The following is a 27,553-nucleotide window of genomic DNA, read 5'->3' as shown; positions in this document are numbered from 1 at the left end:
TAGGAAAAACAAATAAAACTGCACGCAGGAAAAAATACAAAAAAATGGGTGGCGCTATAGTACAGCGACATGCTCTCCCTGGGGAGAGCAGCCGGAATTTCACACAGAGAAATCTGTTGTGATAAAAAGAAATACAAATAAAATATTCTGGCCAAGATCAGGTTGTACGGGGGCATGTTTTGGACTAGGCCATTTTTATATGGGGGCTTACTATGGACAGGGCAGTCTTGCCTGTTGCACTGGATTCCCAACCCTCTCCAAGTAAAGTCCAATTAAATCTGCATTTTGTAGTATTGTCTCGGTGTATATAGGTATTACATGGGTTTTTTTTTTCATGTGCTGTGGTATGCTATTATGCACTATTGTATATTATATGTACTTACTGTTTCATTTGAGGTGCTTCAAACCCATTATATAATGGGGAGTTTGAGCCATTTCATTACTTTATTATCATCATGTCAGAGATGTTAAGTTGTAGAAACTTTATGTATAGTAAATAACATGTGGCCAACACTTAATCATGGCAGAGAGCCCTTGCACATAATTATATGTTTGTGTGTACATTTGCTGACGTGATTTTGTGCGTCTTTCTGCTTCAACGCTGTGTATGTTTGTGTGTTTACATCCATGTCTGTGATTTAGTCTATTTTTTCGATTTTAGTGTGTGTGTGTGTGTGTGTGTGTGTGTGTGTACTTGCATAACATGTATGCTTTTGTGTGCACATCTATGGATGTGATTTTATATAGTTTTCAATTTCAGTGTGTGTGTGTGTGTGTGTGTGTGTGTTCCATGGGTATCATGGATTAATTTCGAGAACATATGGCTGTATTGAAAAATGTATTTGGTTGCTTATATGTCTGAATAAATGTGAATTTTGTATATAAAAAACAACAACAACAAAATAAAAACCAAAGAAACAAAAACAACAAAAAAGTGTGTATATGTTCTCCCTTATTTCATAGAGACTGAAAATTATGTGTGTGTGTTATGCGAATGAGCGTTTGCATCACATGTACGCATGTGCAGCTGCTGTACAAATTTCCTTTAAAAATTTTACTTGTATTACTTGTTTCACTAGATGAGTGGCTTAATTACGTTCATTCTCCCATGTGTACAGTACATTGTTCATGTGTGTGTGAATGTCCATGCGCATTTGTATGCATCTATGGGTATCTATGGGTATGTGCAAGTATGGTGACTGTAGGATACATTCTCATAACTTACTGTGAGTAAATGTGGCTTGGAGTAATGAAGTATAATTACTGTCATCAAGGAAGTTACTGTTTTCTGTTTCAGTCTGAAACAGCAAATGCCCAATCACAATGACAACCATATAAAACAATAAGTCGCAACTACTCAAATCTTTCATTAGTCTGATTTCAGACTAAAAATGTAAAATGTGAAAAATCCGTTTCTTGCTGACTATTGCATGGGTTTTATGATGATATGGATCAGTGGTGCACAATAGCATGTATGTATGTTTTAATGTGTATGTGTGTGTGCATGACTGTATGCATGAGCATACATGTATGCAGCAGCATGTGTCATTTGTGTGTACAGTTGCATATGTGTGGTGTAAAGAGACATTTTCTTTCAATCTGCATATGTCAGCATAATTATATAAATGTGACTGTGCAAGGAGACATCTTCTTTCAATCTGCACATGTCAGCATAATTATATATGTGTGACTGTGTGAAGAGACCACAGGTTCTTTCAATCTATTGTTCTTGTCCCAGACAAAACAAGGCTTGAAATTATAATAATCTAATTTTAATTCTTTTAGTATTGTCTCTGACCTAAGTTCCTGAAGAAATGTTCAACCATTCAATGTTTTATGCTACACCACAAGAAACAGAGAATGAATATGCTGAAACTGAAATATAGACACACCTTCAAGACTAGTTAAATGTGAGAACAAGACAGAAAAGTTCCCAAACAACGTTCAACCTTTCAATGATTCATGCTAAACCTCTAGGAACATTAACTGAATATGCTGAAACTTGAAATACAGATGCAGCTTCAACACTTGTTAAACGTGAGCAAGACTGACCTTGACCTTTGGTGACAATACAATCATTTATATGGGTGAATATGACATCTGAAATTATATAATCTTTTCCCCACATTTTTACTTTGTAAAAAGTCATTTTTGACATGGCCAGCAAGAAATTTATTTCTTGGAATTGCAAGGTAAATTTGCAGGTACATATAACTGGAAGTGATTGATGGTTGCGACACTGACTCAATCCAATAAGTCAAACAGTTTTATGTGTTCTTATTGATCTTAAAGCATCTGACGACTGTAGTGCAACTTTGTGTGTGGGTGGGGGGTGCACGTGCACACGCCTGTGCATGTGTATGTGACCATTTATGATGTACTCTACAAAACAGAATAAATATTTGTCCAATGTTTCTCAGGAGATTATGATATTTGATGGAAGTAAAGTGAGGTGCTCCAATGTGAAACACATGCACACACAAATGTTGCTCAACAAATAAACAAACAAATATGAGCATGCATATCTAAAAGGCACAAATACACATACCAAAAGGCATTCTTCACTCAAGAAATTGGCATTAAAAAACACACCAAAAAACCCCAACAACAACAAAAATAACACACACAAACTTTCCCCTTAAGGCCCCAATCTCCCTGATCATACAAAGCAAATATGCACACACACACACACACACACACACTGAAATATAGAAACCCATCTTCAGCTGTGCTCAAAGCAGACAAATTTAATCTGTTTCACTCACAAAACTTTCACCAGTTTTCCAAAATGTAAACATCATTGTGAACATCATAAATGGTCAACCAGATCAGATACAGTCAGTCACAAATCAAATGTACATTCACAAATCAGTCATTCAGCTCAACACATAATGAACAATCAATCACTGAGCAAAAGAGTTAAATGTTAAGGCTGATAATGAACATTTTAATTTTCTTCTAGCCTGAAAAACAGATTCAAGCCCCAAAAACCTGAAATATTTTATGCAGAGCACATCATGAATTCAAACAGATTTATTGGGTACACACTTGTGCAAGAGTAAACGCAAGTCATTTTAGTGTCACCAAGAATAATGTATAATAGATGGTACTAACTTGTCATTCGTTCTGCACCACCTTATCAAAGGAAAGTAACAGTTGCACCCTTACAGTTGTCTCTGTTCAGAATATGCACTGACAGTTGTGTAATTCACCCTACATCCAAAAGACCCCTGGGCAGTGACCCTATCTCATACCACCCCTGTCGGACACATGGCGCACTGGGGCCAAGTTACTCTGATTGGGTCGGCTTCCTCTGCTTCTGTGGGGCATCATGGGAGGAGGAGGAGTATTGTAGGCCCCTGGGGGAGGGGCCCCAAACCCTGGGGGAGGGGGGAACGGGGGTGGAGGACCACCAGGAGGAGGCTGGTTCATGGGTGGGGGGTAGCTGGGAGTAGAATAGGGGGGGTACCCCTGGCCAGGAGGGGGTACACTGGGAGGAGGGGCAGAGTAGGGGGCGGATGGGGGCTGGTAGGAGGAGGATGCAGTGGTGGAGCTTGCCTGGCCAGTGGAAGAGCTGTAGGTGGAGGAGGCTCCCTGACCGTAGGGCGCAGCGTTGTATGGGGGTGGGGTGTTGAACTGCCCGGGAGGTGGCGGAGGGTAACTAGCTCCGCTACCTGAGTACCCCCCTGGGTAGGGCCCGGCAGCGGGTGGGGGGTACTGAGCAGGGGCGGCTGGGGGAGGGTAGCTGGGATACTGCTGCTGAGTGGTGTGCTTGGAACCAGAAGGTGTGCCCCCAAGCAGGGACTGGATGGACTGCTGGCCTTCTTGAGACAAGAAGGATGAAGAGTACATGCTGGATGACACGTAGGGATTGACTGGCGCTGCAGACACTCGGCTGCCTGTTCCCCCACTACTGCTGTGGCCCACCTTCAGGTTGGGGGAGGTGGTTCTGGAGGTCGGAGCAGAATCTGCAACAGCAGCAGGAGCAGCAGCAGGCTGTTTAGGTGCTGCGTCGTCTCTCTCTCTGGTTTTCACCTTCTTCACTTTGCTGCCTGCCAGTGAATCCGATGAGCTCTCCTACATGGAGGAAAGTTCTGAGTTAGTTCTATATCTTTAAAAAAAGGAAAAAAACAACAAAATAACACCCAAAGAACATCAACCTGTTGTACAAGTTTAAAAAATCATACAAGAATGTGAATTAAAAAACAAACCAACCACAAACAAGCAAAACGAACAAAAAACAACAAAAACAACAAAAACCCAAGCCCCAAAAACAACTACCACCCCCCCCCTCCCCCTCCAAGAAATTTATGCCTGATAAAGTCATTCAGCATCTCTCAGATGTGTAATTGTGTAAATTGTTCATGATTGTCAATGACAGAGTGGACAGCCTGAATGTGTGAAGCAGGAATGCAAGAGTATAGCTGGGTTTGTAATCCTTAAAATAATATACTGAGTTTCATGACACATTCTGGCAGGACTTTTGAGGATCCAGGACACCTCCAAAAGTGAGTCAGGCTGGGACACAAAAATAAACCATCACTTGCTATGTCATAATTGTTTCAGAATTCATAAATCCCTCACTGGCTAAGCAGTTTGATTTCAGAATTCATAAAAACCTTATTAGCTTAGCAGTCAGAAGTAATATAATCCTCACTAGCTCAGTTGTTAGAGTCTCAGAATTCATAAAACTGTCACTATCTGAGTAGCAAATGTCTCAGAATTCATATAACCCTCACTAGCTAAATCATAAGTGTCTCAGAATTCATAAAACCCTCATCTAGCCACGCAGTTTCTGTCTTGGAATTAATAAAACCTTCACTGGCTAAGAAGTCAGTGTATCAGAATTCATAAAACCCTCACTAGCTAAGTAGTCCGTCTCAGAATTCATACCTGAACTGGGGCTAAAGACTTCTGTTCTGATGTTTTGGCTGCCCCTCCTCTACTCCCTTTGCTGCTGTTGCAGCGAGGAATGAAGATAGGGTGACAGCATGTCATGGCCATAAGACGATTAATGCTGTTGATTTTTTAAAAAGTAATTTCAGACGTCGGATGTCTGGTTTTTGAGTCACAAAAAAATTCAGGCACATATAGTAAACTTGTTGGTGAAAAAAACAAAACCCAAAACACAGATCTACACACACAAAATGACTGAAGGAGATACATACTGAACTCTGGGGAAAGACTGGAAGGCAGAGTTCATGATGGAAGCTTATTGTATTAACACAGATAAAAAATCTATGCAAATGAGGACAGGATCAATTCAGTCTTCAGGGTGTAGGATAAAAACCAACCAACAAACATATCGAACAGTAATAAAAACAGAAAAACAGTTCCACAAAATGTGTATAGACAATGTGTGTTCAGCTCATCCTCTACCTTCTTACCAGTTTCTGTTTGCGTGGAGGGGGAGGGTCCTTGGGAGGAGGTGGGGGTGTGTCCCGGGGGCCAGAAACACGGGGCCCCCGTGGTCCTGCTGACAGAGGGGGGGACACGTCCTTCTCCTCCGCCTGCTTCTGGGCCTGCTGGGCCGAGTACAGGTCCAGTACTTGGTGACAGATGTCTGCAGCAAAGCAACATGGAACCACAAGTCAATGGGATTAGCAGTGTGATCAGTACCTGCTTCCCTTTTGTAAACAACTCAGTAGCTGCTAGCATCAAGATCCATTACATGGGTGACACATGAGTGAGATGACCTGAATAATACAGTTAGAATGTGCCCAGGACAAACTGCAGACACAACAAACCTGTCAGGGAGACTATTTCTAAATTCTACATGTAAACTTACTTCCACTGTTGTCAATCACAGGCTTGAAAGGTTCATGCGGATACTCACTTGATCCAGCACAGGAATAATGGATAATGGAAACACAAAAAACATAAACAAAAAACAAAGAACTTGTTATTGTAAAACTGGCAAAATGCTGTCGGTAGCTTCCTGATTCTAATCTTTACAATACTGCTCGAGTGACACCCACAATGTGCTTGAGGAAATGGTGGTGTAAATACAGACATGTGTTACTCTGTGTAGTTAATATTCAGGTAGGAGAAGTGTAGCCACTACTTTTCTTCAGTTGGCTTGAATTTCAGTTTGCTGAATGTATTAAAAGGTATCCAACACTGGCAATGAGAATATTTTAAGACAGGAAATATATCATGGAATTATTTGTAGACATGATTCCTACAGTTAATCATGGAACAGTTTATCATGGTTATGATAGACAGTCACATTGTCTGTAACAGTATAAGTAATCAACTGTTCATAAATTTTGAACAGCAATCACAAAAACAAGTGAAAGTACTGAAAATAATCATTCTGACAGCAAACTTTATTCCTCTTGGATCTCACAAGCTGATACTACTTTTATGTTTGGACTTCACGATTCCTAGAAATGTTTGTACATTACCCTGCTACCAGTACTTACATGCACACAATGGCAGAGTAGTTAAATGGAATACAAGACCTGTTTTTGCAACTGGTCTGTCTGCAGGGAACATTTTTGTGTATCAATGATGAAGATGTCTATGTTATGTGAATAACTTTTCTAACACTGTGTTTGACAGCAACTGATAGAACGCAGAAGGAACCCGGGCTTATTTAAGTTGTTTAGCTTTTTAAAGCTTGTTAAAAAAAAAAAAAGCTATATTTTTGCACATTTACAAAAATGAGGAAATCATACACTGCTTGCTGAAATTCATTCTAACATTCTCAAGAACTTTTTCTCTTCACTCATCCCATTCAGACAATTTCACACAGTCTCACACCTCTGCCATCCAAAGAAGATGGACATATTCAACCCACCTTCCATCAGTTCCATGGACATGCCCTCGATCAAGTCTTCCCACCACCGAGACTTGCTGCCCGGCACACGACCCACCCAGTCAGTGGGGTCAAACTTTGTGAGTCGTGATGCAAGGTACATCAGAGATACCGCAATGATCTCTGACTCCCATTGCAGGCAGAGGGTAGTGCAGAGACTGAAATGAACAACCAGACATCAGAGATGGTAAAAACATTTCTATACATATAACTATAACTGAAATAAACCAAACCAGCAGTCATAATAGTTGAAGACTGTTTTAGATCAGACTTGTTGAAAACAGAAAAATAGCATTTGGAGGGGAAATCTGAAAATCTTTGTACCTGTTGAAAACAACAAACAGGGCATTCAGGGATAAATTTCAATATCTTCAGTTCTACTGAAAAACGGACTTTGAGGAGGAAATACGATACTCACCCTACACCTTGCTGTTGATGATATATGCTTTAAAAATAAAATCAATGCAAGATGAAGCGATGGCCTAAAGGTAACGTGTCCGCCTAGGAAGCGAGAGAATCTGAGCGCACTGGTTTGAATCCCAGCAGAATCCCCAGTATTTTCTCCCACTCCACTAGACCTTGAGTGGTAGTTTGGACACTAGTCACTCAGATGAGATGATAAACCAAGGTCCTGTGTGCTGCATGCACTTAGTGTACGTACAAGAACCCATGGCAACAAAAGGGTTGTCCCTGGCAAAATTCTGTAGAAAAATCCACTTCGATACTAAAATATAAAAAACCTGCAAGCAGGAAAAAAAAAGAAAAAAAAAGGGGGTGGCGCTCTCAGTGTTGCGATGCGCTCTCCCTGGGGAGAGCAGCCCGAATTTCACACAGAGAAATCTGTTGTGACAAAAAGAGTAATATAATACAATACACACATTTAAATTCTCTCATTAATCAGCTCATTTTTCAGAATCTCACAATGCAGATAGTTCATTCTGGTCTTGACATGTCCCAGTCATTTACTACTGGCTGAAGCTTACTCCACAGCCTCCACAGTGAGTGATTACATGTCTTCTAAATCTGCCATTCAAACTGATGCCAGGACTTTGCAATATGTCGATCTGGTTCACTATCCATCTTTGCTATCCAACTTTTACTTTTGTATTTTAGTCGTTGTTCTTTCACTCTCCTGATATCTTTTAATATCATCCTCAGTCAAAACAGGTCCTTGACTTGTATTTTTCAATGGATATCATTGTATTTCTGACAATCTTCCAAGTTAAATAACTTGTGTATCAGTTTTTTTGTCCAAGCACCAAGTGGATATTGAACAGATTTTGAACCAGATCAATCAAACTGTTCCATTATTGTAAATATTTAATAACCATACTGCCATGTGGATGTACATCATGTGTCCTTAGATTTCCCTAATCCCCCCTTTTGCTTGCTTTCTTTGTTTTCACAAGACAGAAAAACATTTACACCAAATGTGCCTAAAACTCAACAAAAACTATCACTGATTTAAGAAATTTTGATGCTGCTTGTTAGCAATGAAGAAAAGGCACTTCTGCACAGGTATCAGAAAAAGATTATGTGTAGATATTTCCTAGAGTATTTCTTGTTTGTCAGCATCTTTCAAAGTTACATGGAACTCACTAGTTCCAGGTTCCTCAATGCAAATCATTCCATGTAATGTCACTTGTGCTGCTTTGCTTTTTCTTTATAAGATTTAGGCTATATTTATATTCTTTTCAATTTTTTTAAAAATTATTAAAAATTTGAACTTCAAAGGATACAAAGAGAATGAGGATAGGAGGTATAAAAAACACACAAAAAAAATCCTCAGTACCTGTCATTGATGAAAGTCCAAGACATCTGAGCCATTTTCTGGATCTTGTCCTTGTCACCTGCACAGTTTGAAAATAACTGTATACTTCTGAGGAGATGTTACAGGGACACAAACACTTGGAATCAGAGAAATTATTTGTGAGAAGTTAGAGTGCAATATGAAATGGTATGGTATAATGGATATACAAAAAATACTATCAGCAACAAAAACAACAGGCAAACAAACAAAAAGAGCAAAGCTGACTAAAAGTATCTTATAATCAAATCTTCCAAACCAAGATTTCTTAATGCATCACAATCTAAATCACAGAAGTTCAATGTGTATCTCTGTCACAAAAACAACAACAAAAAACAAACAAAAACCAACAAACAACAACAGGTTGATGTTACATTTCTTTATAAGTTGGTTGTTTTTTTTATAACAAAAAAATCCTTTCAGTATTTTGAATGATCTCTCCAACAATAAGAACTGTTCTTAGAAAATTTGCAGTAAAATGTTTAGAGCCCTCAAAAAGAATGTCAAAAGGACAGGTTTCAAATGATCTAACTGAAGTTCTCTCTATAATCCCGTTTGATGTCTCTGGTAACTGATCAATTCCAAAGCAAGGTAAAGATAACTTCACAGATCCAAACAAAAATTTAAAAAAAAAAGAAAAAAGAAACAAACAAATCTAAGAGCTGAACCCCCACCCCATTCCCCTTTAAGAATCCTGTTCAATGCAGCTTTGATTTTGACTCAGATAACAGAAAATCAGTAACTTACCTTTCTTTCACAACAAATCTTAATCACAGAAGAATTCCAAGACGACTGATAACAGCAAAGTGTCACCCAGATCTAAGTTCCCAGCATCAGCTAACTCCCCGTCCATGTTTTCTCAATCAATACTATGTTTCATGAGTTACTTCTTTTTTCCATCCATCATTTATGTTTGTTTGGCAGAATTTGTTAAAATCTTTATGTTAAAAAGTGCTGGGTGCATACAGCGGAGGAACTTGCACAAACAGTTTCCAAGGACAGCCACAGTGATTCAAATTTTAAACCTTAGAAAGTTGATCTTGATGCAGGAAGAGACAAAGCTAAAGCTTCATCATCTCTTATCCTAATGCCAACTTTTAACCCAATCTGTTCAAAAACTGATGCTTTTTGTCCCATTACCTGCTTCCTGACCAGTTTTTCTGGGAAGCCTCAGGCCAGTACCTGAAGCCTGAGGTAACAGTGTTCTGAATAGGTTAATACTTCATACCTTTGATCTGTTTAGCGTAGCTGAGAAGGAAGCTGTATGGATGTTCCACCTGAAGATCAAACTTGATGGTCTGTAGAAGAATCCTTTCCATTGTCATCACTTCCTCCTGAAAATACAGTCATAGGACATGAATTATATCAATAATGGGTGACTTCTGGCCAGATGAATGCTGTGGTTCCAGTACAATATTCCAATTCATCCTCTTCATTAAAACAAAATCTGTCCATAAATTTGAAAACTGCAGAAATAACTGATTAATCTAATGAGGAATTCTACACTTCAATGATCTAAAATTACTACTGTTTAATTTCTAATGCCCACAGAAGTTAAGATCTTAAGATATAAAAACAACAACCACCAACAACAAAGTCTGTAAGTAAATCAATTAAGACAAGAGAGAAAACAACACACAAACAACAGACTTGATCCATTAGGGTCTTTCCCAAAAGTAACAAAGCTATCAGAACTGAGAAGGGTCTGCACAGTGCAAAAAATGTCCTACTTTACTTCCATGGGGTTCACTTTCCAGTTACTTAAAGATAACCCTGGCATCACAGCATCAATAACCCCTTACTTAGTCTCTTCCCCCCTAACTTCCCCCTACCCCCTGTTTCCTCTCTCTGTCAGACAACCCTCTAAGCACGCACACACATGCACTTGCACCCACACACGAGTGACTACAGTACACATACACAAAACACGCACACACACGCACACACCATACACTCATGCACGCACATGCTTACACACAATCCTACCCTAGGGTCTTCCCCAAAAGCAGAGAAGGCATCAGGACTGAGGAGGGTCTGCACAGTGCGGATGATGTCCCTGCACTTTTTGGGGGTCTCCTCCACCTTGCCAGCCAAGAACAGGCAGCACGCTGCCATTACCTGAAACCACACACGGTGAGCTACAACCCTCAAGTGCTGACTGAAAATCTACAAGCTCTGATTTGCTGCAGCATGGTTAGAAAATGAAACCAGCCATGCATTTATCTTCTGCTTATAAAAACAACAACAACAACAACAAAAAACCAAACCAAACAAAACAAAACAAAACTCACAACGTCAAATCAGTTGACATAAAAGATGGGGGAATGATCTGATTAATTCTGCAGAAAAAGCTATAGCATGCACATTATGATTGGGACATCGGAAAAATAAGCAATATGTAACACATTGAGCAATAGTGAATTAAATAAACAAAAAAGAACACTGCATTTATCCCCCCAAAACACAGTACGGCTGCCAACATGGTCGGATAAGAATGGTTATACAGGTAAAACCCACACATAATTATATGAGCAAGTGTGGAGTTGCAGGCCACACATGCAGAGGAAGAAGAAGAACACTGTATCTGATTATTTTTCTTTTTATTAACAAGAAACTGTCTACATAAAATTTACCACTTATCTAATTAAGCAACAAAAAGGTTGCTGTTCGTGTATGTTTGACAGTTTTAAAGCAATGCAATAATTTTGAAGAATATGATAATAATTTACAAAATGTTCACATACACCTATACTATGTAATGTATGCGTGAAATATTGTTACTTGTTTAAGTTGTTATTGCTTTTTGTTGTTGCTTTATACACCTTACCATAATTGTTTCTTTAGTATTAGTTATTGCAGTTATTGTAGAGCACCTTGAGCACTGGAAGGCACTATATAAATTTCCATATTATTACAATGTATGGAACTTTTTCTTGCACATGAAGTGCAAAATTCATATATTGTATGTCTTCCTTTCCACAAACTGAATCAGGTTTATCTGTAACTCTGAGCAAGTCTTATTTGAAGAATTTAGAAAACAGAGATCTAAGGAAACAAAGATTGCAACAGTTAAAAACAAAAACAAAAACAAAACAAATAAAAATCCAAGAAGCAAAGTCTTTATCAGTTCATGGTTCATATGTGATTCCTGTATAAACTACAGTAAACTGAAAACACAGGGAAAAGGATGTGCTGGGGTGGGATGGGATGGAGTAGTGTTACCAGTACCTATCATCATATATACATATATCATTCCAATTAATTCCAAATCAGATTTTTGCTAACAATCAGAAACGAGTGTTAGTCAAACTATATAAATTTGCATTTCATTGTTTACCAATTAGGAAATGATTATTTTGTTTAAATTGAAATTTGGTGTTGACAGATGAAGAGCTTCTAGAGAATTTCTTTTTTCAAATCTACACAGGGCACACACATACACATAATACAAGCATTCACATAAACACATGGACAACCAAATCAAGGTTACCACATATACTCATTTTGTTTAAATATATGAGCCAAAAATTACCACAATTCTTATATAACAAAAGATCAAGATCAGAGATCAGACACAAATAAAAAAAATGAGACTTACATAACGATGGAATTCTGAAAAGCTGTGAAACATGTAGAACCGATGAAAATAGACCACACCAGTAGCACAGGTGTCATAACGCCTTAAGGGTCAAGGACAGTAATTATCACATTATCACAATCTTAGTATAACTACCTCCCAATAAAAAAAATTCTGCACATTAAACAAAGGGCACAACAGTCTAAAGGCTAGAGCACTGGACTTTAAATCTGAGGGTCCTGGATTCAAATCCAGACCGAACCTGTGGCTTTTGGGAGAAGATTTTTCAGATCTCCAGGGCCAACATAGATCTGCAGATATGTTATTGCCTTGAGTCAATTCCTATCAAATGTACATCAAATAAGCACAATAAAGATCCTGCAATCCATGTCAATGTCTGGTGGGTTATGGAAACATGAACATACCCAGCACCGTGCTGCTTAAACAAATTACAGTGAACAAAACCTTCTTTAAATAAAATTCAGCTTACTTTGAGACAAAGACTGTTAAGAGCATTCAGTATTAAACACAGCACTAAAATGTGTACAATAACTGTCAGTGATTCAGTTTATCAGTCTGTCTGAAGGATACAATCCCAATTTGGTCCCAGCATCCAGAATCAGCCTGGCTCCTTCTCGCCGGTAGCGATTCTCTGTGGCCTGATCAATGCCATCTTGAAGTGAGGGGGAATTCCGGATCTCTTTTCTCTCAAAAAACCAGCAAGGCATGGTGAAGATTCACAGTCTTCCAAATCTGTTGGCAAAGAATTCAAACCATTTTTACAACTCATTAACAAATCAAACGGTCTGTGTTCCATTTAACTGCTTAAGTTACATCAGATTAAATGTTTGTTGGAAGACATGTTTCTAAACTTAAGCATTGTCGCTGGGATAATACCTAAACAGGACTGGTCCCACTTATCGGAAGTTATCCACTGACAGATGTGCATGTGTGTCCTGAAACATTTGCTTTTTTCTCTCATTTAGTGTTTACTTTCCACAAATGTAAATACTATCATAATATTCATATTATAATAAAGACATACATCACATCAATTATGTTAAGATACTGATAAAAAGATATTTCTACATTGACAATCCAGTAAGATATTTTCAATTTGGAAACATATCTTTACAACCTTCCCCCATATTCATTATTGAAATCAATTTCTCTCTACTGAAGCTAAAAATAATACAATTATCACTTTTTCATCTTTAATTTTCATTTAAAAGTATGTATGAGTTGTCTTATCTGTATCTTGTGTGTATGTATGCTTCATAGTAGCCTAATGTCTTTGCACTACCTAGGGCTTCTTTCAGTGACTTGAATGCTTCTTTCTGCTCTGGGCCAAAATGAAACTTTTCAGCTTTTCTGGTCAGCCTGCGTAGGGGCTCAGTCAATGTCGCGAAGTTTGGGATAAAACGTGCGCAATAGTTTGCTAGCCCAAGGAAACTCCTCACTTCACTGATGTTCTGTGGCTCACGGGCGTTGATCACAGCTTCAACCTTATCCTTTGCAGGGTCAAGGCCTTTGGCAGTCAGCTTGTGTCCGAGGAACTCAATCTCGTCTTTTCTGAAATGGCACTTGTCTGGATTCAGTGTTAAACCTGCATCTTGGAGTCTGTGGAGTGTCTGCTGCAGTCGCTCATCATGCTGCTTTCTGTCTGGCGCATGTATGATGATGTCATCTGAGAGATTGGCCACACCAGGGATGCCTTGTAACACCTGTGCTATTTCATGTTGGTATATCTCACTTGCTGCATTGATGCCCATCACCAATCGCTTATACCTGTAAAGTCCACAGTGTGTAACGAAGGTAGTGATGTCTCGTGAGTCTGGGTGTAGCTCCAGCTGGTGGTAGCCCATCTTCAGATCCAGTTTTGTGAAGACTCTACTTTCAGCCATGTCTTGCAGTAGCTCTTCAACTGTTGGTATTGGATGGCGTTCTCTCTGAACGGCCTCATTGACACGTCGCATGTCCACACACATACGGATGTCATTGTTGGCTTTCGGCACGATCACTACCGGGCTTACCCAGGGAGTAGGCTTCTCCACGGGCTCGATGATGTCACTGTTGAGAAGTTCTTTGATCTTGGCCTCTACCTTGGTTCTGAGTCCAAATGGTGTTCGTCGTACTGGTTGTGCGACTGGCTTTATCTTGGGGTCTACAGTGAGCTCGACTTGGCGTCCTTGCAGCTTTCCAAACCCTGTGAACAGTGGTTTGAACTTAGTCTTGATGTCTTCGTTCTCATCTGCTGACACGTTCTGAACATTCAGTCCGATATGAAGTACATTTAGCTCCATGCTAGTTTTTCTGCTAAGCAGCGGGTCTGCATCTTCTCTGATCACAATGAAGTCGGCTATAGCTTTGTTTTCACCAGCACACACTTCTGCTTCAAAACAACATACTGTCTTTAGTGGTGTAGTTGATGTGTAGGGGTACAGCTTTTTGTTGCATTTCTTGATTTTGTGTTCTATGTTCTTTGACTTCAGTTTTGACCACAGTTTTTCACTGATTATGTTGATGTCGCATCCGGAATCAACAATACAGTCAACAGGCACACCTCCTACTTGGATAGTGAGTTTACTGTCTCTGACGGTAGTTTCCCTAGTCATGAATACGTGGACCGTCTCTTCATCGCTTTCTGATTCTGAGTTTTCTGCGTCAAGCTGATTCACTCGATTTCTGTTTCCTCTACTTTGCTGTCTACCTTCCTCTTGGTTCTTATTTTTCCGTGGTCTAGCATCTCGATGATCTGTCCTTTCTCTCTTAGATCTAGAACGGCACATTTTTTGGAAGTGATTTGCTCCACCACATTTGCGACATATTTTGCCTCTGGCAGGGCAACTTGGATTACTGCCATAGTGATCAATATTACCACATCTATAGCACTCACCTTTGCTTGACTTGTTTTTGTGACTGTTCGTTTTACTGTTAGTGTGTATTCTGGCCACTGCTCCATTTCCACCCAAATGATCTTGTTTCATCTGTCTAGCTTGTTCATCTACGGCTTCATGTGTTGCTGCAATCTTGAGAGTCTTTGCTAAATCTAGTTCATCTCCCTGTTCTAGCAGTTTGCGTCGCAATCTGTCAGATTTCACTGTTTGCACAACTTGATCTTTTATCTGGTCTTCTATATTATCGAACTCACAACCATCTGCGTTCAGTCTCAGTCTACCCACGAATTGAGCAACAGTTTCCGTGTCATTCTGGGTTAGTTTTCTGAACTGGTGTTGCTGAAATGTCTTGTTTGGTTTCACTTTGAAGTGTGTTGTCAGCGCCGTCACTGCTTCGTCATATTCTGTTGCTGTTCCTTTGTCTGGAAGATTTGCAAAAATGTCTCTCACCTCCTTGCCTGCCGTATATAGCAAGAGTGCTCTACGTTGTTGCCTCACGTTGTCTGTACTGTCCTCGTTGACAAATAAACCAACACTGTCTGCATAGGCTTCGAACTCTTCTATCCACGAAGTCCACTTGATGCTAAGAGTTTGTGCGTCACCTACCGCTTCAAACGCTTGTGGTCGTCCTAGAAGGTTTATACTCGTCGCCATTGTCTTATCTGTATCTTGTGTGTATGTATGCGTGGATGGTTGGTGTTGTTATCATGTGCTACCATTCAAATTGCACAGACACTTGGTAATATTTACACCGGTTTAATCCACCATCTTGATCCAGATATATCGTCACGCTTCCTGTGACCTTTGACTCTTTATAGTAGTTATTTCCCTTGTATTACTATCTAGGTATAGACACGACATGAGTATCTTAATTTATATTGTCCTTAGTATTTCTACCATTAATAGATTACTAATTACTGATGTCTGAATGCTCTATTAACCTCTTGAAAGCCATAATTACATTTGCCGTTTATGGTTGTGGCTATCATGTGCTTGCGTATGTCTATACATGTATACATTTCATACGAGTAAGTTTGTAATCTGACTTAAAAAAAAAAAAAAAATCTGGCAAATAGGTTCAGTTCACGTGGAGATATCTCAAAATTCCGTTCCTTCCTTTTAAATATTCATGCACACACAGAGTTGACAAACTTACTAAAATTGATCAATAAAAATCAAAACCATGGAGAAAGTACAATATAGAAACAAAGCATCAAGATAAATACAGAACAAATGATCAAATACCATATAAAATAACATCATACAAATGCTAAACATTCCCATACAGACAAGCACACATTCTCCCAACACACATACCCCCTTCTCCTCCCCACACTACCCCCTCCACACACAGATATGCACAAACACAACTAAGCAAACAAACTTTCTAAAATCAATGCTTAATAATTCAGAAATCAGTAGTCATAGAGTATGTCACTGAGTGCACTGACAGCCATATAAATGATATATATATATATATATATATATATATATATATATATATATACACACAAAACATCACTAAAATTCTTTAAATTCCACAGATGAGTATGCTTATATGCCCTGCTTGTTGTGCTCAATTATCTGATATTATCACTGCATTCTACTCTTTGAGAATAAATAAATTTGTTTCAACCAAGTTCCACAAAAAGAAAAAAAGCACATACTCCTCCCAACACACACACACACACTTCCTTTCTTTCCACACTTTCAGTTTCACACACACACACTTCCACTCCACTCTTGCACACACACACACACAAACACACGCATGCACACACGCATACACACAGTCACAGACACACACACATGATTGTGTGCAACAACAACATGTATAGAAATCCTTGTAATTAAGATTACTTACACATACATATGTATGCATGATTGTGTGGAACCACAACATGTATATAAATCCTTGTAATTAAGATTACTGAGTCATAAGGAAATTAGTCACAAAGCATATGGCAAAATTACCGGGAAAACAGATGAAAAAATGCCACCGCCATCATCATTACCACAGCCACTACTATTACAATAATCCCTATTACTAGTATTAGTATTACCACCATCATGACTGCCATAAATCCTACCACCACCTGTCCACCACTACCACCAGTCCACCACCACCACCACACTGATCATTACATAGACTCACATTCTTTAATGCGAGTCAAAAAACATTCAAACTGGTCAAGCCACCTCTTCATAACACTCACTCACACATAAGAGGTAGTATTAAAAAAACCTACCCAACTGTTAAGAACTAAATTATGCTAACATTCAATGAAAATATAGCAGACAGGTCAAGGTAGTCTGGGTAAAAACTTTTTAAAAACATTTTCAAACTACTTTTCTTGTAAACACACTGTCAGTCACTGTCAATCATATGTTTTACATGAAAAAGTGCAGTTTACAGAATAAAGCCAGATGTTGATTTGTAAAAGACACTGTACCAAAACTGGAAAACTCTTTTCATGCATTTTGCTTCAAACTAAGAAATACAACATATACAACTCTCATTGTGGTCAGTTGAGTAGAAAAAAATTGCCATAAAAAAACTTGTGACATGGTTGATACTTTATGCATGGAATGTGTACTTCAACTACAGTTCACTTGTCTTTCATAGCTGTCTGATGATGACTATGCCCACTTTGCTTTAAATATATCATGGTGTATCAAGTGCATGAAAATAAATTTAAGTTTCATGACAAGAGGGAAGGACTCTTAAACAGAACTGTACCAAGCCCATTTATCAATAATTAACTTCAGCTGATTGCAGTACACCTAGCCACAACTGTTTATCTGCAAGTTCTTTACACAATTCACTTCTTTGGTTGCACTTTCCTAGACTAGGGGGTGGAAGGAAAAAGAAAGTCACACACACACACACACACACAGTGTACACAAAATAAACAGGAACAAAACACACACACACAATGTACACAAACTAACCTGAAAGTGAAACAAAGCATCAAGGCTAAACAACTGCTTTAAACTTTTTTCATGTGTAGTAGCTGGTTCGGTGAACCAGGTAGTCACTATGTCGTCCTGCTCAATGCTAGGAAGAAGTGATAAGTTGTCCGACCATTCTGAGTATTCACAGGGATCAATCAGTGTGTTGCGAGCGTGTCAATGTACTTCACGTGTACCTTTTCACTTCAAATGCTATCAGTTTTCATTGACATTCCTGCATAAAGTAAAACTGAAAATAGACTGGCCATGTACCATGCGAGTTCTTTTTACCCTCCAAGCAAAAATTTGCTTATCACATGACATGCAAACAGGAGAGGTTGATTGTTGAATAAATGAATGAGCAGTGAACATTTGCCCTGGCACACAGTATCAAAAACAATACCCCTGAGTTATGAATCTACAATGACACTATCTTAAACCAAAAGAGTTAACAAATTTATTTCATTGAAGTTACTTGATAAGTTGATTCATCAACTTCACAGCTTTTCATATTACTGGAGGCACATATGAAATATCTCGATTGTATAACTTATTCTCTTTAAATATTCAATACAAGGAATTTCAAGTTTGGTCGAAGTGTCACTATCAGTGCGCAAGTGTGGTCAAAATACATACGAGTGGATACGAAACATCATTTCCATGTCTTTTCACCGTTGCGTTTTGCCGACGAGGCTCCTACAACGTTCTCCATGGAAGTTGAAAATTTTCGTTGAAATAGGTGAAATTTAGGACGCTAAAATAGGAGATTACCAGACGTTACACAGGTGTATTCTAAATACTTTTCCAATGTTCTAAAAAAATAAATGACACCAGTTCGCAACACTAACTTGACAAAGGAAATTCATTTTCCACCACTTTCAGTCTTTCACAAAACAAATAGCTCCAATCGATTTGAAGGCAGTCGGCAAAAAATGTAATTCCCCCGTTGCATTAAGAGAGTCAACTCTTTTGGCACTTATCTATGGACAGAATTCAGGCATAAAAAGCAGTATCTATTACTATTTAATAAAAAAAAAAAGAAAAGAAAGTTATATTGTTCTTCAAAATCTCACCTTACCTCCGCATGTCAAGTTTTTCGTCGCCCAACAAGAGTTATTTCCCTTGGCATGCCGTTTGACGATCCAATGTCGTAAAATGTAACGGAAGTTCGCACACGCATGTGTACACGAGGCACAATTTCAGTTTCAGTTTCAGTAGCTCAAGGAGGCGTCTCTGCGTTCGGACGAATTCATATACGCTACACCACATCTGCCAAGCAGATGCCTGACCAGCAGCGTAACCCAACGCGCTTAGTCAGGCCTTGAGAGAGAGAGAGAGAGAGAAAAAAAAAAGAACTACTACTACTAATAATATGTATAAGGCGCAAAGACTTGACTCAAGTCAACTATAAGCGTACAAAATAAAACAAAATAAAATGAAATAAATAAATAAATAATAATAATAATATAATTAAAAACAACAACAACTAAATAACTAAATAGATAAAATAAAATAAAAACTAATAATACATAAATAAATAAATTAATTAATAAATAAATAATAATAATAATAATAATAAATAAATAAAATAAATAAATAAGAAAAGACAACAATGATGATAAATAAGCAAATAAATGTAAAAAAAAAAAAAAAATGCAGACACACATTCACACACACACTGACACCGTGACATACTATGCGGCATAACAGACTATGCACCAAACATGCAGTTTCACAGATATGAAAGCACAGTCAGATACACATAAACGTACATGAGCCCCAACATACACACACACACACACACACACACACACACACACACTACCCTGCACCCCCACTACCCCCGCCCTCCACACACTCATTTCTAGGCTACGTATCGCAGCTCACGGTTCCACTGACGGTACGCGCGCGCGTGCACACACACACTGACAAACACACACACACACACACACACACACACTGACACACACACACACTGACACACACACACACACACACTTATTTGTACAAGCACACACACATACGCCCATATCCCCCACCCCCAACCCCACACACATATATACAAAGATATATATATATATATATATATATATATATATATATATATATATATATATATATATGCACACCCGCACGTTCCAATATTCCGTTGCTCCCACAGTGTAGGCGGACATGCATACACACACATACCTCATCCTCCAACCCCCCCCCCATCCCCCCTGGCTCCACCCCCCTCCCCCACACACACATACGCACGTGCACAGAACTCTCCTGACACTTGTGTACACTTACACCCTCGCGCATGCACAAACGCACACAAACACACAGACCCACACATACACACACGCACAGAGGCTGCCACTGATTGGCCGCAAGAGGGATGGAAAAAGATCTCTGATGCCAAGAACGTGGCGTCTAATGTGTTGCTCAGTCTATTGTATTTGGAAAAGCCCACAGAGACTCTGTTCCGTTTTGAAGAAATTTGCGCAATGTTGGTTTGGAAATGATGCCGATATTTATTTGATTTGCAAAGCATCGTGCTCTACCTTTCATGCTTGACTTACGGCCGCTCCCTCTTTCCGCCTTTATTTCTTTGAGGCGATCGATGGTGTGATGGCCTTGTACCTGTTCTTTTTGATATTCTTTGACTTTTCTGAGGATTTCCGATTTTCCTAGATGTAGGCCGCTCCCGGACAGTATGACCATGTAAGGAGAGTGGCATTCCATTTTCAATTTTCTGTATGAGGTTCATTGACTCGGTTAGAATCATGGCATGTTGGTTTCCGAGCATATGGATAGACGATAGCCACTGGAGGGCATGTGTCACAGCTTCAACTTCCATCGTTAGGCCAGAGGTTGTGACATTGTAGGCAGCATTCTCTTCCCTAATTGTTTTTCCATTTTGTTTCGCAGTGAATCCCCAGCCGGACTGATCTTTGGTGACTGAGCCATCTGTGTATATGATGATGTCCTCTTTTTTATTTTATTTTATTTTTTATTTTTATTTTTACTGTTTTCTTCTATGAGTAGCTTCACTTCCGCATCAGTTTTGCCCTCTGGCCATTCCCGACAATGTCTTCCTAGAGTGGGTGAAATGGCTGTGTTGAATAGATGGTTGAGGTTTTCGGGTTTTTTCACCCATTCTTTTGTTTCTTTCAGGTCTTGTGGTCGGCATACTAGCTGGATTGTGTCTTCTGCTTGCCCCATCCATGATCTTCCTCGTCCTAGACGGCTGCCTTTTGGTTCTTTGACTGCGTCATGCAGTGGGTTTTCAGGGTTTTCTGATGTTTTGAAGTTGGTCTTTACCTGTTCTAACTTGTTTCTGGCCTGCACTGAAGGAAGGTCAAGCAGGTATCGCATGGTTTCCGTGGGCGTGTATTTTGTTGTTCCAAGGATCAGCCTCATAGCTTCATTTTGAACTCTTTCTAATTTTATGAGGTTGCTTTGAGATGGTGTTGTTAGCCCAAGTCCGTAGTCGATTACACCGAGGACGAGTGATTGGTATAGCGGGAAGAGGTGGCATTGTTCAATACCTTTGGTTGCCGTTGCTTTTAAGACTGAAAGGCCCTTTTTGAATTTGAGAACAGTATTTTCCGTATGTTTTCTGAAGGTCAGCATCCTGTCGAACTGTATTCCTAGGTAGCGTAGGCATTCGGTTTTCTCGATCTGAATCCCGTCGAATGACACAGGTGGTGGTGATTTGCTCGCGGTTCTGTTGTTGAGGGTACACAGCAACGTTTGGGCTTTCGCTGGATTGATGGAAGATTCTGTGTCTTTGCACCACAATATTGTTTATTTGTTTCTGGACGGCTTTAGTTCTTTCCTGAGCATCTTTCGAAGTTTTGAAGACCAGGCCATCGTCCGCAAGAGTAAGCACCCGAGCTATGCCATTGTTGTTTAAGTCCGCAAAGCCCTTAGTGTAGACATTGTAGAGGACAGGAGAGAGCGGAGACCCTTGTGGCAGTCCCATGGATAGTTTACAAGGTGCAGACATCCAATCTCCGAGGCGTAGGACGACGGTTCTTTCCTGAAGCGCTGCTGCTATCCATCTTGTCAGTGTCAAACTTACTCCATACCTTAGTAGCAGCTCCATGAGGTGCGCAAACTCGACTTTATTGTAGGCATCTTCAAGGTCGATTGCTACTGCTAGTGTTTCTTCTTTTCTTTGAAATCCTTCATATACCTCATATGCAAAAGCAGCTGCATTTTCCCATGTGGACTTGCCTGTTCTGTAACCAACTTTATTTGAAGGGAGAATGTGCCTGTGTTCAAGATCCCTTGCAAGTTTCCTGGCTATCATGCGTTCCATGAGCTTTCCAGCAATGTTTTGCATGGTTAGGATTCGGTAGCCGCTTACCTGACGATGGTCTTTTCCTGGTTTTGGTATGGGTTTTAAGAAGCTGTGTGTCCAGTCCTCCGGCACATGTCCGTTGTGGAAGCTGTTTTGATACAGTTTGAAAAGTTTGCTTCTGTCTTCTTCCGATAGCTCCTTGATGTCGAGTAGCGAACTTTGTCTGGGCCAGGAGCCGATTCGTTCTTGCATTTAGCTATTGCTTCGTTTAGATCATCTGTTGTCAAGTCATCATCGGGTCCAGTCTGCATGAGGGTTTGGTTTAACTCCTCAACATATTTCTTTTTTTCATCTAAGTTACTTTGATCGCTCTGTTGTATGAAACGTTTGCGCAGGGCGGATCCTTTTTCTTCGTTTGTCTTAAGCTTGGTTCCGTCAGTATCCAACATGCCTGGGGTTGTTGTTGTGCACGTTTTCCCTTCCATGCGACGATAAAATTGCCAGAACTCTGTCAATGTTGTGTCATAACTGAGTGCCTCGCAAAACTGTTTCCATTTGTCATTTTTGGCCTCATGAGCAATGGCTTCAAACTGTTTAGTATTTTCTTTCACACGAGGCACTCTCTCTCTCTCTCTCTCTCTCTCTCTCTCTCTCTCACACACACACACACACGTGCGCGCATACACCGCAAATCTGAAATCTATTTTTAGACCAGTGGCATAAACCACTGAGCTGAGCTACTGAGCTCGATTGCATACACATTACAGAATACGTATTACGACACATGCAAACTCACTAATGAGCATCACTCGGCTCAGCCGCGCGCAAGAATGCAAACACGCACCGCCACACGCACACGCACGTTAAAAAAATTGTCATCTCTCTCTCTCTCTCTTTCTGACTCTCTCACTCTCTGTATCTGTCACACACACACACACACACACACACACACACACACACACACACACACACACACACACACACACACACTGACTCGGACACCACACACACACAGACACAGACACACACACACACACACACGCGCGCGCGACACACACACCGGCGTGACAGACGGAGGCACCACACACATAAAGGCTCTCCGGTCCTCCCTCCCTCTCTCTCTCTCTCTTTCGATCTTTTAAAGTCTCTCAGTCAACCTCGATTAAGGTTCAGTTTGGATGAAAATGATTTGGAATCAGATATAACTCTCAAATCCGACCGCGATTTTCCAAAGAGAGCTAGATCTTTTTCCTCTCATACTGGGAACATACACTTCAAATATTTTAACAAATTCCAGCGTGAATAAAACCCCACATTTTGCTAAAAGGTCTGTGGTATCACCTACACCTGTATGGGAACTTCAAAGAGCGCAATTTGACATCGATTATACTGATCTGACCAAAGATGACAACATAAATTTACTTACATCGCATGTACGAATCCATTTGGAAGAGAAATACCTTCATCATCTAAAGATTGTAAATGATAGAGCTGGTGCTGCTTTCGTTATTCCAGACCTTAACTTTCAAAACACATTTCATCTGGGAGAGAATAAGTCCATCTTCACGGCTGAACTCAGCAATTCTAATGGCGTTAAATTTCATGATATCCTTTCCGAAAACTATATTTCAGATTCATTTTTGTGTTGATTCTAAATCAGTTCTTCACGCTGTCGAACTTACCGAGTAAAAGAAACGGTCAGGTATGAACTCATTATTGAAATCAATCATTTGATTGACGAACTCTTCCTTCTCATTGCGGTTTTTACTATTATGAAAAAGTTGACTGACATTTTGGCTAAAAAAGGATCTAGAAGTTCCATGAAGGAGTTAGATTTAAATATTTCGCTTTAACTACAGAATGTTACACCATAGTAGAAAAAGTCCAATGGTCAAAATTTCGGTTTGAAGAAAAACACACCGGTAACTCGGAGTTACATAAGAATATACAGAAAATGTATGGTTTCATGGCAAAACATTACCATCATGATTTTCATAAGAGGGAAATCATTTCTCTAAATGAATCTGCAGATGGAAAAGTGAATTGTTTTAAGACAAAATATGTCAGTAATGTTTCTTGCATCTGTGGTGCTCACATAACAGCCGATCATATATCAACTTGCGATATGTTACAGTCTCACATCCCTGAACTGAAATCATCTTCAGTGTTGACGATCTTCAGCAGTCCATTGCTTATATATGACTTTTTCAACTCCTTGTTAAATAGTCCAGTTGGTTCACTGTTATACTTGTTAGTTTTTCATTAGAAATGTGTCATACTGTTATGCTGCTTTTTTTTTTTTTTTTTTTTAATAACAAAACTTAAATCAATCATTTTCTATATGTAACACACACACACACACACACACACACACACACACTTTCGTACACAGTAATTTCCCCGCCCCCTCCACCCACTCGATTTTTTTCCTGCCCTCGTGTAATATCACTTACAGTGAAAAGACGTAAAACTAAAGAACGAACACACGCGACACACACACAGGCACACACACCGGCGCGACAGACGGAGGCACCACACACATAAACGCTCTCTCTCTCTCTCTCTCTCTCGGTCTTTTAAAGTCTCTCAGTCAATCTCGATTAAGGTTCAGTTTGTGCCGGTGTGTCTCTGCCTGTCTCAGTGTTTGTTTCACCCTCTCTCTTCCACACTGAGGCGACTCTCAATGGCGCCGACTGAACCGGCCGGCGGCACCGGCTGACACCACTGAGCTGACGGACACTGACCGGCACCGGCTGCACTGTGTTGTCTGTCACACACACGGGCACACACACACACTGCCACACACACGCGCGCGTGGCACACACTCAGGCTGGCACACACACTGACACGTCACACACACACACACACACACACACACACACACACACACACACACACACACACACACACCGGCTGACACACAACACTGGGTAAACTAACTCCTATTTTACTGAGCATCCTAAACTGACGCACCGAGGAGCCCATTTTACCGGTAATTTTCAGTTCGTGCATTTTATGATAATTTTTATTTGATAATGATAGTTCTTTTTCTTTAACCCCGCCACTGATAGTTTTGGCAGCCATTCTCCGTTTTCGGGCCTGTGCAGTGCATAACAGTCAGCGGCCGAACGCTGACATCCGCGGCAGTCAGTCATGCCACATAACTTGAGGATCACTGACTCTTTAATTAACGTCACTGAGTGCCCGGCGCGGTGCATATACAATCTTCTCAGTGCCGACTACTGTACACGTTGGCACTGACACACACACACACACACACACGCACACACACACACTGACACACACACACACACACACACACTCGGCAGAGTAAGGTCTGACAATTTGAAAGCCGTCAGTCAGTGAAAAGACGTCTAACCTGAGTCCTCAAAAATGGGGTACTGTACATATGTAGCAATGGGAATAAAATAGTAGTTAGACTGAAGTGCTATGCCGGAGTAAAGGAATTCTGTTTATTCATGCTCCACTGAGTTATAACCGCGTATGGCAACGAATAAAATGTCGCCAGCTCAGTAGGGCGTTTAGTCATATCAAAATGTACACAAGTCCAGATACAAAATCGTATACACCCCGCTGTATATACAGAGTTATGAAAACTAGGCTAATATGCTGATGTTGCAAATATACAAATTCGTCTTTGCGGTCCACGCGAGCTGCCCACCACAGGTTCACTTTCTTTCTTTCTTTCGTTTTTATTTCATCTCGCCCCCCCCCCGCCCCCCGCCCCCCCCCCCCCCCCCCGCCCCCCCGCACCCCTCCAGTTCGCCGTTTACTGTGCGTTCAGTGTTTAATTGGACTATGATGGAAGCTGTGTACTGGCAACATGAATGATGAAATACAGCCGATGTTTTGTAACTTGTTCAGTTTTTATCAGCGCTGTTTTGGATAGTTGCTAACAACCACAACCATTTAGTTTGGACGTCAGACGGGGGCTTCGGACGTGTACATGCACGAGGTGCACGATGTGGTGCGTTTCCCGCCTGAAATACGTCATCAAGTCATTTGCATACTGTAGTAAAACGCAGCCACGTGCCGCAGTTCAAGCTCAGTTTCACATGACCACTCCCCTTTCCCTCTTTGTGACCAACAGCCAAGCATACGCTGACTTACGAAATCCCGCTCAGTTGTGGGGAAACCCCTGTTTACAACTGCCGCCGGTGGCTCTGGGTTTCATTCATCTGCTATCGCCAATGGCCCAGCCCTTTTAGCGTTGCAACGATTTCGCAACACCGAAACCTACAAGTGCCGCTGTTGTGTGAAAAGCTAACGCAACACAGTAGGGCATGGCCCACTGTTCAACCTAACTTCCATGATACGTTCCATCCTTCGTGACGTGTGTTATTTAAAGTATTGACTTTCATACACTGCTCGTTCCCCGTGCGGTTTGCCCAGACTCACTGCTATTTTATTCTCTTTGCTTCAAAAAACTGAGGAGAAAAATGCACACACACACACACACACACACACACACACACGGCACAGTCCCGCGCGTCTTTTTTACCATCCTTTTCATCCGACACACGCAAGTTAAACAAATGAATTTTGAGTCAATGAAAGAAAAGCGAAATAATATGCATGGCTGAAAACTGAGCCGTATGAACACACACACACACACACACACACACACACACACACACACACACACACACTGAAAAAGGAAAAAACCTTAAAAGCAAACAAACAACAAAACCCTGCAAACCAAAAAACAAAAACAAACAAACAAACAAACAAACAAAAAAACAACAACAAAAGACCCCCCAATTTTTTTAAGATATATGCTTCCATCCGTCGGCTAAATCTTATTACTCACCCTCATTTCTTGGTTATACGTTCCCACACCTAAAAACATCCTAAACTCAAGTCCCCCAAACGTTGAATGAAAAGTGTTGCGACAGACTCAGCGATCACAGGGTCATGATTGTTTGACAGGGCCAATCCCTGTGTAAGCCGCCGGGAACCGCGAAAACGACTCTCACTTGTAAAGGTGAAGGTTGTTGCAAGTGTGTCGTTTGCTTTTATCTTGACAAGGTTTCCGGTGATGGGAAAACATGCCAAAGAAATTGTAAAAGACAAACAACAACAACAACAACAGAGAGAAAGAAACAAAAACAAAACAAAAAAAATGAAGCCGCGAAGTTTTGAAATTGTATTTCAGATATTTAAAAGTCGATACTGAGTTACATCTGTT

The 27,553-nt window shown here is 40.2% G+C and overlaps 1 protein-coding gene across 3 annotated transcripts; it reads right to left on the bottom strand.

Moving 5' to 3' along the window:
- Positions 1-2,731: 2,731 nt before the first annotated feature.
- On the bottom strand, positions 2,732-27,288 carry LOC143295808 (uncharacterized). Of its 3 annotated transcripts, none has more exons than XM_076607441.1 (9): positions 27,176-27,288; positions 12,796-12,957; positions 12,226-12,307; positions 10,614-10,745; positions 9,856-9,961; positions 8,613-8,670; positions 6,803-6,978; positions 5,388-5,563; positions 2,732-4,077 (listed from the first exon to the last, which is right to left on the bottom strand). In XM_076607441.1, the coding sequence occupies exons 2-9, from the start codon at positions 12,930-12,932 to the stop codon at positions 3,244-3,246; spliced, it is 1,701 nt and encodes a 566-aa protein (XP_076463556.1). In that variant the 5' UTR covers positions 12,933-12,957; positions 27,176-27,288; the 3' UTR covers positions 2,732-3,243. The 3 variants fall into 3 exon arrangements, with proteins under 3 accessions (XP_076463556.1, XP_076463554.1, XP_076463555.1); XM_076607439.1 differs by lacking the exon at positions 27,176-27,288 and adding an exon at positions 19,127-19,286; XM_076607440.1 differs by lacking the exon at positions 27,176-27,288 and adding an exon at positions 19,132-19,286.
- Between the last annotated feature and the right edge of the window lie 265 nt (positions 27,289-27,553).

This window comes from Babylonia areolata, chromosome 21 (genome assembly GCF_041734735.1).
Source record: "Babylonia areolata isolate BAREFJ2019XMU chromosome 21, ASM4173473v1, whole genome shotgun sequence".
Classification (NCBI taxonomy): Eukaryota; Metazoa; Mollusca; class Gastropoda; order Neogastropoda; family Buccinidae; genus Babylonia; species Babylonia areolata.
Note: the sequence above shows the minus strand (reverse complement) of the source record. Positions and strands in the feature narration are given on the sequence as shown.

What these genes read in the sequence shown, in the direction of transcription:
- LOC143295808 (XM_076607441.1), bottom strand. Translation starts at nt 12,932, where the DNA reads ATGCCTTGCTGGTTTTTTGAGAGAAAAGAGATCCGGAATTCCCCCTCA. An exon ending in GCTGGGACCAAATTGGGATT is followed by an intron (nt 12,308 to 12,795) that starts GTATCCTTCAGA and finishes TTGACCCTTAAG; the next exon opens with GCGTTATGACACCTGTGCTA. An exon ending in GTCCATGGAACTGATGGAAG is followed by an intron (nt 5,564 to 6,802) that starts GTGGGTTGAATA and finishes GCTTTGCTGCAG; the next exon opens with ACATCTGTCACCAAGTACTG.